We start from the raw sequence: 13,232 nt of genomic DNA on the forward strand, positions 1-13,232 counted from the left end.
GGAATGAAGGGGTTCAAACGGAACTCCCTGAAGAACTTTAAGAACCAAGTTTAAGCTCCACGGGGGAGCAACAGTTTTAAACACAGGCTTAATCCTAACCAAAGCCTGACAAAATGCCTGGACGTCTGGAACGTCTGCCAGGCGCTTGTGCAAAAGAATAGACAGAGCAGAGATCTGTCCTTTTAAAGAACTAGCTGATAAGCCTTTGTCCAAACCCTCTTGGAGAAAGGACAATATCCTAGGAATCCTAACCTTACTCCATGAGTAACTCTTGGATTCACACCAATAAAGATATTTACGCCATATCTTATGGTAGATTTTCCTGGTGACAGGCTTCCGAGCCTGTATTAAGGTATCAATGACTGACTCAGAGAAGCCACGCCTTGATAGAATCAAGCGTTCAATCTCCATGCAGTCAGTCTCAGAGAAATTAGATTTGGATGATTGAAAGGACCTTGTATTAGAAGGTCCTGCCTCAGAGGCAGAGTCCATGGTGGAAGAGATGACATGTCCACTAGGTCTGCATACCAGGTCCTGCGTGGCCACGCAGGCGCTATCAGAATCACTGATGCTCTCTCCTGTTTGATTTTGGCAATCAGTCGAGGGAGCAGAGGAAACGGTGGAAACACATAGGACAGGTTGAAGAACCAAGGAGCTGCTAGAGCATCTATCAGCGTTGCTCCCGGGTCCCTGGACCTGGATCCATAACAAGGAAGCTTGGCGTTCTGGCGAGACGCCATGAGATCCAGTTCTGGTTTGCCCCAACGATGGACCTATTGAGCAAACACCTCCGGATGGAGTTCCCACTCCCCCGGATGAAAAATCTGACGACTTAGAAAATCCGCCTCCCAGTTCTGTACGCCTGGGATGTGGATCGCTGACAGGTGGCAAGAGTGAGACTCTGCCCAGCGAATTATCTTTGAGACTTCTAACATCGCTAGGGAACTCCTGGTTCCCCCTTGATGGTTGATGTAAGCCACAGTCGTGATGTTGTCCGACTGAAATCTGATGAACCTCAGTGTTGCTAACTGAGGCCAAGCTAGAAGAGCCTTGAATATTGCTCTTAACTCCAGAATATTTATTGGGAGGAATTTCTCCTCCTGAGTCCACGATCCCTGAGCCTTCAGGGAGTTCCAGACTGCGCCCCAACCTAGAAGGCTGGCATCTGTTGTTACAATCGTCCAATCTGGCCTGCGAAAGGTCATACCCTTGGACAGATGGACCCGAGAAAGCCACCAGAGAAGAGAATCTCTGGTCTCTTGATCCAGATTTAGTAGAGGGGACAAATCTGAGTAATCCCCATTCCACTGACTTAGCATGCATAATTGCAGCGGTCTGAGATGCAGGCGCGCAAATGGCACTATGTCCATTGCCACTACCATTAAGCCGATTACTTCCATGCACTGAGTCACTGACGGGCGTGGAATGGAATGAAGGAAACGGCAAGCATTTAGAAGTTTTGATAACCTGGACTCCGTCAGGTAAATTTTCATCTCTATAGAATCTATAAGAGTCCCTAGGAAGGAGACTCTTGTGAGTGGTGATAGAGAACTCTTTTCCACGTTCACTTTCCACCCATGCGACCTCAGAAATGCCAGAACTATCTCTGTATGAGACTTGGCAATTTGAAAGCTTGACGCCTGTATCAGGATGTCGTCTAGATACGGAGCCACCGCTATGCCTCGCGGTCTAAGAACCGCCAGAAGTGAGCCCAGAAACTTTGTAAAAATTCTCGGGGCAGTGGCCAACCCGAAGGGAAGAGCTACAAATTGGTAATGCCTGTCTAGAAAGGCAACCCTTAGGAACCTATGAGGATCTTTGTGAATCGGTATGTGAAGGTAGGCATCCTTTAAGTCCACTGTGGTCATGTACTGACCCTCTTGGATCATGGGTAGGATGGTCCGAATAGTTTCCATTTTGAATGATGGAACTCTGAGGAATTTGCTTAAGATCTTTAGATCCAAGATTGGTCTGAAGGTTCCCTCTTTCTTGGGAACCACAGACAGATTTGAATAAAATCCCTGTCCTTGTTCCGTCTGCAGAACTGGATGGATCACTCCCATTACTAAGAGGTCTTGCACACAGCTTAGGAATGCCTCTTTCTTTATCTGGTTTGCTGATAACCTTGAAAGATGAAATCTCCCTTGTGGAGGAGAAGCTTTGAAGTCCAGAAGATATCCCTGAGATATGATCTCCAACGCCCAGGGATCCTGAACATCTCTTGCCCACGCCTGGGCGGAGAGAAAGTCTGCCCCCCACTAGATCCGTTTCCGGATAGGGGGCCGTTCCTTCATGCTGTCTTGGGGGCAGCAGCAGGCTTTCTGGCCTACTTGCCCTTGTTCCAGGACTGGTTAGGTTTCCAGGCCTGTCTGGAATGAGCAACAGTTCCCTCTTGTTTTGAAGCGGAGGAAGTTGATGCTGCTCCTGCCTTGAAATTTCGAAAGGCACGAAAATTAGACTGTTTGGCCTTTGATTTGGCCCTGTCCTGAGGAAGGGTATGACCCTTGCCTCCAGTAATGTCAGCAATAATTTCCTTCAAGCCAGGCCCGAATAAGGTCTGCCCCTTGAAAGGAATGTTGAGTAATTTAGACTTTGAAGTCACGTCAGCTGACCAGGATTTAAGCCATAGTGCCCTACGCGCCTGGATGGCGAATCCGGAATTCTTAGCCGTTAGTTTAGTCAAATGAACAATGGCATCAGAAACATATGAGTTAGCTAGCTTAAGCGTTCTAAGCTTGTCAATAATTTCATTCAATGGAGCTGTCTGGATGGCCTCTTCCAGGGCCTCAAACCAGAATGCCGCCGCCGCAGCAGTGACAGGCGCAATGCATGCAAGGGGCTGCAAAATAAAACCTTGTTGAATAAACATTTTCTTAAGGTAACCCTCCAATTTTTTATCCATTGGATCTGAAAAAGCACAACTGTCCTCAACCGGGATAGTGGTACGCTTTGCTAAAGTAGAAACTGCTCCCTCCACCTTAGGGACCGTCTGCCATAAGTCCCGTGTAGTGGCGTCTATTGGAAACATTTTTCTAAATATAGGAGGTGGGGAAAAGGGCACACCGGGTCTATCCCACTCCTTGCTAATAATTTCTGTAAGCCTTTTAGGTATAGGAAAAACGTCAGTACACACCGGCACCGCATAGTATCTATCCAGCCTACACAATTTCTCTGGAATTGCAACTGTGTTACAGTCATTCAGAGCAGCTAATACCTCCCCAAGCAATACACAGAGGTTCTCAAGCTTAAATTTAAAATTAGAAATCTCTGAATCAGGTTTCCCCGAGTCGGAGATGTCACCCACAGACTGAAGCTCTCCGTTCTCATGTTCTGCATACTGTGACGCAGTATCAGACATGGCTCAAACAGCATTTGCGCGCTCTGTATCTCTCCTAACCCCAGAGCTATCGCGCTTGCCTCTTAATTCAGGCAATCTAGATAATACCTCTGACAGGGTATTATTCATGATTGCAGCCATGTCCTGCAAGGTAATCGCTATGGGCGTCCCTGATGTAATTGGCGCCATATTAGCGTGCGTCCCCTGAGCGGGAGGCGAAGGGTCTGACACGTGGGGAGAGTTAGTCGGCATAACTTCCCCCTCGACAGAACCCTCTGGTGATAATTCTTTTATAGATAAAGACTGATCTTTACTGTTTAAGGTGAAATCAATACATTTAGTACACATTCTCCTATGGGGCTCCACCATGGCTTTCAAACATAATGAACAAGTATGTTCCTCTGTGTCAGACATGTTTAAACAGACTAGCAATGAGACTAGCAAGCTTGGAAAACACTTTAAAACAAGTGTACAAGCAATATACTGCGCCTTTAAGAAACACAAATTTTCCCAAATTTTGAAATAATAGTGAAAAAATGCAGTTACACTAACGAAAATTTTACAGTGTATGTAATAAGTTAGCAGAGCATTGCACCCACTTGCAAATGGATGATTAACCCCTTAATACCAAAAACGGAATAACAAATGACAAAAACGTTTTTTAAACAGTCACAACTGCCACAGCTCTACTGTGGCTTTTTACCTCCCTCAATATGACTTTTGAAGCCTTTTGAGCCCTTCAGAGAAGTCCTGGATCCTGCAGGAAGAAGCTGGATGTCTGTGTCTGTAATTTTTGCTGTGCAAAAAAACGCTAAAATAGGCCCCTCCCACTCATATTACAACAGTGGGAAGCCTCAGGGAACTGTTTCTAGGCAAAATTCAAGCCAGCCATGTGGAAAAAACTAGGCCCCAATAAGTTTTATCACCAAACATATGTAAAAAATGATTAAACATGCCAGCAAACGTTTTAAAATACACTTTTATAAGAGTATGTATCTCTATTAATAAGCCTGATACCAGTCGCTATCACTGCATTTAAGGCTTTACTTACATTACTTCGGTATCAGCAGCATTTTCTAGCAAATTCCATCCCTAGAAAAATATTTTAACTGCACATACCTTATTACAGGAAAACCTGCACGCTATTCCCCCTCTGAAGTTACCTCACTCCTCAGAATATGTGAGAACAGCAAAGGATCTTAGTTACTTCTGCTAAGATCATAGAAAACGCAGGCAGATTCTTCTTCTAAATACTGCCTGAGATAAACAGTACACTCCGGTACCATTTAAAAATAACAAACTTTTGATTGAAGAAATAAACCAAGTATAAAACACCACAGTCCTCTTACGACCTCCATCTTAGTTGAGAGTTGCAAGAGAATGACTGGATATGGCAATGAGGGGAGGAGCTATATAGCAGCTCTGCTGTGGGTGATCCTCTTGCAACTTCCTGTTGGGAAGGAGAATATCCCACAAGTAATGGATGATCCGTGGACTGGATACACTTAACAAGAGAAAAGTATTTAGTCAGCCACCAATTGTGCAAGTTCTCCCACTTAAGAAGATGAGAGAGGCCTGTAATTTTCATCCTAGGTATACCTCAACTATGAGAGACAAAATGTGGAAACAAATCCAGACAATCACATTGTCTGATTTGGAAAGAATTTATTTGCATATTATGGTGGAAAATAAGTATTTGGTAAATATCAAAAGTTCATCTCAATACTTTGTTATATATCCTTTGTTGGCAATGACAGAGGTCAAACGTTTTCTGTAAGTCTTCACAAGGTTGTCACACACTGTTGCTGGTATGTTGGCCCATTGCTGCATGCAGATCTCCTCTAGAGCAGTGATGTTTTGGGGCTGTCACTGGGCAACACGGACTTTCAACTCCCTCCAAAGATTTTCTATGGGGTTGAGATCTGGAGACTGGCTAGGCCACTCCAGGACCTTGAAATGCTTCTTACGAAGCCACTCCTTCGTTGCCCGGGCGATGTGTTTGGGATCATTATCATGCTGAAAGACCCAGTCACGTTTCATCTTCAATGCCCTTGCTGATGGAAGGAGGTTTGCACTCAAAATCTCATGATACATGGCCCCATTCATTCTTTCATGTACACGGATCAGTCGTCCTGTTCCCTTTGCAGAGAAACAGCCCCAAAGCATGATGTTGCCACTCCATACTTCACAGTAGATATGGTGTTCTTTGGCTGCAACTCAGCATTCTCTCTCCTCCAAACACGACGAGTTGTGTTTCTACCAAACCGTTCTACTTTGGTTTCATATGACCATAAGACATTCTACCAATCCGCTTCTGGATCATCCAAATGCTCTCTAGCATACTTCAGACGGGCCCGGACATGTACTGGCTTAAGCAGGGGGACACGTCTGGCACTGCAGGATCCGAGTCCCTGGCGGCGTAGTGAGTTACTGATGGTAGCCTTTGTTACGTTGGTCCCAGCTCTCTGCAGGTCATTCACTAGGTCCCCCCGTGTGGTTCTGGGATGTTTGCTCACCGTTCTTGTGATCATTTTGACCCCACGGGGTGAGATCTTGCGTGGAGCCCCAGATTGAGGGAGATTATCAGTGGTCTTCTATGTCTTTCATTTTCTAATTATTGCTCCCACAGTTGATTTCTTCACACCAAGCTGCTTGCCTATTGCAGATTCAGTCTTCCCAGCCTGGTGCAGGTCTACAATTTTGTTTCTGGTGTCCGACAGCTTTTTGGTCTTCACCATAGTGGAGTTTGGAGTGTGACTGTTTGAGGGTGTGGACAGGTGTCTTTTATACTGATAACAAGTTCAAACAGGTGCCATTAATACAGGTAATGAGTGGAGGACAAAGGAGCCTCTTAAAGAAGAAGATACAGGTCTGTGAGAGCCAGAAATCTTGCTTGTTTGTAAGTGACCAAATATTTATTTTCCACCATAATATGCGAATAAATTCTTTCCAAATCAGACAATGTGATTGTCTGGATTTGTTTCCACATTTTGTCTCTCATAGTTGAGGTATACCTATGATGAAAATTACAGGCCTCTCTCATCTTCTTAAGTGGGAGAACTTGCACAATTGGTGGCTGACTAAATACTTTTTTGCCCCACTGTATTCTCTCACATCTAGCTTTAGCGGATTCATCAGCTTGCATTGGACCCTCATCTGCCGGTTGCTTGAAATCTACCAATAATGAGGCAAGCACAGATCTACCATTCAACTTGAGGTGCTTCGATTGGTGGATTAGCAACTGTTGCATGCTCCGCTCCAAGTCCTCCATAGCACAACTTCCATAATGTCAGCCTCCAGATACATCACATAGATTAGTGGTAAGATCTGTAGTTTAGAATTGTTAAACACAGAGCGAGAGCTCACGTTATAGAAGTATGACACTGATTGCTAAACCCAGATAACTAGAGGGGGATGTTAGAAGACTTGATGTAAGGCTGCTTCCAAAATTCTCCAGACTAAGGGCTCCAGTGGAGGCAATCACCACAACATTGATATAATTCAATGCAGCTGTTTCTCCTACAATATTATCAAGTTGAGTCTGTTGATAGATCCCACTTTTATCCTCATATGATTAGCAGATTATCCATATTTTGACACAGAGAGGGGCAGTCCCATATAAAAGCTACCAGAAAACGGATAAAGGGCAGAATCAGAAGATGGTGCTGGTACCTGCTTGTTTCTAATGCACCAATTAGTTATATTTTTACGGATGGACATCTTGGCAATAGATATCCTACAGATTAAATGGACATTGTACACTAAATTTTTCTTTGCATAAATGTTTTGTAGATGATCCATTTATATAGCCCATCTGGTAGTGTTTTTAAATGTATAGTTTTGTTTATTTTTTTAAGAACATTGTGCTGATTTTCAGACTACTAATCAAGCTTCACAGTGCCAGATGTATACGTGCGTTTACAGACTCCTGCTGGCTCATGTTTGTGTTATCTGTCTTTTCAAATGCAGGGAGTGGGGGAGTGTCTGCTCTTCTTGTTTTCCCAGCCCCTTTCAGTGGGCGCCCCAGCCTAACCTTATCAGCAGTGCTAAACTGGGAGCTTCTAAGTAAGTTTTTAAAATATTTTAAACTGGATGTTTATAATAGTATCTGCATATTCTTCTTTACAGTATTGTCTATTACATGTAGTTATATGAAATTGGTGTATACTGTCCCTTCAAGTAGAGCTCATCCAGAGCCAAGAAATATACTGCTGAACTTGTCTGCTGCCCTGAAGCCCCCCCCCCCCATCTCACTCAAGGGGTCCCTTATATTATTGTAAAATTAGTCTCTCTGCCTTGACAAGTGGGCTGGACAGGGGTCCTCCTTGGGCATGTATGAAGCTTTGCAGTTGTCATAAGAAATCTCTAAGCATGTTATGTCTGCTAGTCTCATTATGTCTGGCAAAATGTAAGCTGGAGAGTTTGTTTCAAAATAAGCACTGTGCTTATTAAACCCTTCCCGCCCTGACTTTTTTGTCTACATCTGAACTTTGGGCAAAGGTCATAAGACACTATGGGCTAGATTACAAGTGGCACGCTATATAGTGCTCCCGCTCGAGCGTGAACATCGCTAGAAGTAACCATTTTTGCATGTGAGTGTTAGACCACATATTAGAAGTTGAAAGTAAAAGTTTTTCACATGAGCGAAATCTGATGCCCTAACTCCAGGACATCGGATATCGCGAATGAGCCAACTTCTTCTCCCCATAGACTTCAATGGAGAATGTAGAAGAAAAAAAAGGAGTTAATATTTCACAGTACAATGTTCTTCACAAACAGAACAATGTTATTTTTATTATATATATATATATATATATATATATATATATATATATATATATATATATATATATATATATATATATATATATATATATATATATATATTATATATACACACACACACACACACACACACAGATAGATAGATATTAAAATAACACAAGTATTGCATTGAGCAATGACACTTTTTTATTGGACTAACTATACATTTATAAGACGACAAGCTTTCGGAAGAGTGTCTACCTTTTTCCAAGTCTGAAGCAATACATATATATATTTATATATTTATTTATTTATGTATACATACATATATATCTTGTTTATATATATATATATATATATATATATATATATATATATATATATACACACATACATATACACACACACATACATACACAAAAAAAAAAAAAATATATATATGTATTGCTTCAGACTTGAAAAAGGAAGACACTCTTCCGAAAACTTGTCATCTTATAAATGTATAGTTAGTCCAATAAAAGAGTATCATTGCTCAATTCAATACTCATGTTATTTTGATATCTATATCTATATATCTATATTAAATCAATGTAAATATTTGCATAGGATATTAGCACATCTAGGCAAGATTACCTGCTCGCTTTTTCCCAGAAATACCTCATATACAATGTTACCATTGCACAAGAGAATTCTGGGTAAGATATGCAAATTAGATATGCAAATTCTAATTTTTTTGCTTCAAAATACTGTTTTAACACAGCTATCCTTTTAACAGGATTATTACAGCAAACCAGAAATCACTCACTATACAGCCTGTTTCGTTCTTTTTGGAACTCATCAGTAGGAGATAGATTTCTGGTTGCTGCATTGGTAAAGCTATTTTCAAGGTTAAACCAAAATTCATTAAAATTAAGGGGGGAGATAAAAAAACAAATTAAAATCCTCCATGTCTCAAAATTAAATCAATGTAAATATTTGCAAAGGAAATTAGCACATCTAGGCAAGATTCCCCGCTCGCTTTTTCCCAGAAATACCTTGTATACAATGTTACCATTGCACAAGAGAATTCTGGGTAAGATATGCAAATTCATCTAATTTGTATATATATATCTATATGTATGTATGTGTGTGTGTGTCTGTGTATATGTATATATATATATATATATATATATATATATATATATATATATATATATATATATATATATATATATATACACATACACACATACATATATACATACATACATATACACACACACACACACAGAGAAATGCACTCACAGGAATGAACAACCAGCTCAATACCACTGTTAGCCTGTTCTATGGCGATTTACCACCTGGGTGCAACTTCTTTTAGCCCAGCAATGCTTTTCACAGAGTAGAACTTTCCTGTAGTATATCAGTCTGATCCCACCTATTACGGTCAGTCCAGCACCGAAATACCAGGCAATTCCTCACACACACACTTACATACACACAAATATACATACATACACACATACATGTGTATGTATGTAAGTAAAGTGTGTGTGTGCGTGTGTGTATGTATGTATGTATGTATGTATGTGTGTGTGTGTGTGTGTATGTACAGTATATATGTGTATGTATATGTGTGTGTGTATATATATATATATATATATATATATGTAAGTAAAGTGTGTGTGTGTGTGTGCATGCATGTGTGTATGTATGTGTATGTATGTGTGTGTGCATGTATGTGTGTATATGTACAGTATATGTGTGTGTGTATGTATATTTGAGTGTGAGTGTGTGTGTATGTTTGTATGTAAGTCTAGAAATGATAACATATGCTCCTAGATGGCAAATGTTTTATGTTGTACAATGAACAGATCTATTTAACTTACTGTGAAGGTCTGTATCCTTGACGAATAGCATCTCCCAGTGGTGAATTCTCAAGTTTTTTAAATTTTTCCTGACAGGTTTTCATGTATGAAATTTTTCCTGCAATGTATCCACAGAAGCCAGCAACTTTCAAAATAGAACAGAGAGAGTTTAAAAAAAATAAACAACCCACATTTATTCTATTCAAGATATAAATACAGCTGCGGTTAACTGTAATATTATGCAGACTCTAAACTGACACTGCTTGAAGACATGCAATACAGGATAACAAAACACTATTCCCTCAATCTACATTATTACATTAGATAGAAAGGAAGCTTACATTATCTACTGTCCAATATGAAGCATCCTGTTTTTTTAAACAGGACAAGCTAAAAGGGGTCATTCTAGTATAAAAATAAAACAGCTTTATTTTCTTAGAGCATTTTATGATGATTATTGTTATAATTTATTAGGAAACAGCAAAATTCAATTCCTTTCTTTTACTATGTGTTTTACCACTGAAATAGGTTACATGCACAGTCAAAGTTGTACACCTGATATGAAGTTGGTGAGCCATTGAGAACTGGACATATATACGTATGCTCCAATTACTGGAGCTAAACACATAGTAAAGAATTTCAATTTGTTTAAAATAAAATGTTATTACAAAACAGAGCATTTAATTTTTTCAGTAGAGTGTAACTTAAAAAGAAGTTAGAATAAAGCAACATGTATGACCCAAGTATATAGCAAGCTCACAAATATTTAACTCACATGCCACTTTTGGAAGCGAGCCAAATCTCGAAGATGATGTAAGCAATCCTGAAAGAAAATAGATACATCATGCATCAAAACGTAATACTACCATAAACATGATTTAAATAACAGTTTTCCATATATTTCCGTAGTAATGTAAAAGGTTTATAGTTTTCAATAAAAAAAAAATGTCCTTTATACGTCAGTGTTTTGCTGCACTTTATGGGATGCGTTATACACATGCCCAGAGGCATGAAACGCGTATGATGTCACAGGAGGGTGACGTTTCCCTTTGCTAATATGTGTTTTCATTGGGCTGCTGTATACGGATATGTTTTTAAGCTGCGCAAATAAAGAACTTTTATCTTACTCAGTCCCTTGGAGTGCCGAGGAGTTCTTTGTTTCCTCCTGCGGTATACACATATACTACTATTGACTACACAGTCTTGGAATGGGGCTCAGAGCTATCCAAAAAAATGTTTAAACAGGGAAATCGATCCATTGCTTTAAAGTAAAGTACAGCTGTACATGTACAGTATATGGTACTTGCTTCCTGTAGATAGGAATTGCCAAGACACCACATGATGAGTCAGAAGAATCACTGCGCCAAACTTGAAGACATTTTTGTGTTTCCATATAGGAAGTCTGACTTAAAAGGACTCAATTAACATTTAGGATTATTGCCCTTTAAAAGGGACACATTGAACAAAACAAGAGTTCACCAAATGTGCTAATTCTAACTTTTTATTTCAGTACATTCTGAAAATTAAGTCTCACATGGTCCGAGATCTAAGGCTTAATGTTTGCAAGGTCAGATTAAAAACAGTAATATAATGTAACAAATACTCTTGTCTGATGAGAACCACTCACTATAGCTATTGTATAAAGGAAACTGCAAACAATTTCACAAGCACATCATTTAATGTCAGAAAACAGATTTACAAAAGACTTTAACACGATATCTTAAAGTAAACTGTAAGTAATTTCTGTTAATATTGATCCAAGAAATCATTCCATCACTTTCACTGTATTTCTGAGATAACTTATCAGTGTCCCTGTGTTCACTGCCAAATAAGAACTAAAAATATAACACGTTTTTTTTTTTTTTTTTCCCGCTGTGGTTATTTCCTTATTCCTTATTAGCAGCATTTATTAAGAAGAGTGTTTGCTCCTAAACCTGTATTAAAATAATAAATACTATTAATATAGAGAGAAATAGTCCCTACACAACTTAAATAAAATATATAAATACTAAATATAACATGGTTGTTGTAGCCCCCCCGAAAATAGGTAAAAAAATGTGCAAATGCTACTATAGATATGAGCCATACAAAAAAGGAAATGTACTACATTCTTGGCTCACCGTAGTGGCCATTCACTAAGAATTGATCATATAAAAAATGTTTTAAATAGAACTCTATTAATTAAAAAAAAACTCATCATAAAATACAAATGCAATGTATTGTAATTGTAAGAAGGTTGAAGCAGACCTTCACACAGCTTTAAACTTAAATCCAAATGAGAAGCTTTTGCTTTTAGAATAGGGTGAGAATGAGAGGGTGAGTTGGGCTCTTACCTTCACATGCCATCCCAACAGCAACAACAAAAGCTAGGTGTATAGCAGTGAAGCGGAAGGGGACAATGCTGACAAGAAGTGAGCACTACTCGATTTTTCCTTAACAGTACTAAAGGGCAATCTGCCTAAAAACTGTCCTTGAGACAAATTGTGGCCGGTTGGACATACTTTATTTTATTATTATTTATAAAGCGCCAACAGATTCCGCAGCTCTGTTCATGGGTACAAAGATAAAAGTGCAATACAATACAATATAAAAGACACCAGACAAAGTTTAACAAACAAATACAGGGGGAATTGAGGGCCCTGTTCCCGTGGGAACTTACAATCTACATGGGTAAGAGGGTGAGAAACAGGAGGTGGGGACTGTGAAGGCGAGAATGAGGTTAGTGTGGAGTTAGATGAGGGCAGCTATTAGGCAAGTGGAATTAATTTGTCACTGATTTGATTTGGAGATAGGCTTCCCTGAACAAAAAGGTCTTTAGGGAGCGTTTAAAAGAGGAAAGGTTAGGGGAAAGTCTGACAGCTTGAGGAAGTGCGTTCCAGATGGTTGGTGCCGCACGAGAGAAGTCCTGTAGTTTAGCATGGGAGGAGATGATGGTAGAAGATACATTTTTTGAATTTTGAATTGAATTCTGCTGTGATTGGGAAGCCAGTGAAGGGGACTCGCAGAGAGGTGCAGCAGATAAAGAGCGACGGGAGAGGAGAATTAGTCTAGCAGAGGCATTTAGGATGGATTGAAGAGGGGAGAGGCGGGAGAGAGGGAGGCCAGTTAGTAAGTTATTACAGTAGTCAATACTGGAAATTACCAGGCAGTGGATTAGCTGTTGAGTAGTTTTAGCACTCAGAAACGGACGAATTTTGGAGATATTGCATAGGTGGTTGCGACAGGATGAAGAGAGCAATTGGATTTGGGGTATGAAGGACAGATTGGAGTCAAGTGTAACTCCT

General features: G+C 39.9%; 1 protein-coding gene across 1 annotated transcript in view; it reads right to left on the minus strand.

Annotated features, from left to right (window-relative positions):
* Positions 1–13,232, minus strand: part of OCIAD1 (OCIA domain containing 1) — a 115,749-nt gene that overhangs the window by 58,699 nt on the left and 43,818 nt on the right. The window contains exons 4-5 of the mRNA XM_053703977.1: positions 10,724–10,771; positions 9,970–10,093 (exon numbers count right to left, since the gene is read on the minus strand). Of these exons, the coding sequence (XP_053559952.1) occupies positions 9,970–10,093; positions 10,724–10,771 (172 nt within the window). The remainder of the gene's footprint in view (positions 1–9,969; positions 10,094–10,723; positions 10,772–13,232) is intronic.

The sequence above is a fragment of the Bombina bombina genome, chromosome 2 (genome assembly GCF_027579735.1).
Source record: "Bombina bombina isolate aBomBom1 chromosome 2, aBomBom1.pri, whole genome shotgun sequence".
Classification (NCBI taxonomy): Eukaryota; Metazoa; Chordata; class Amphibia; order Anura; family Bombinatoridae; genus Bombina; species Bombina bombina.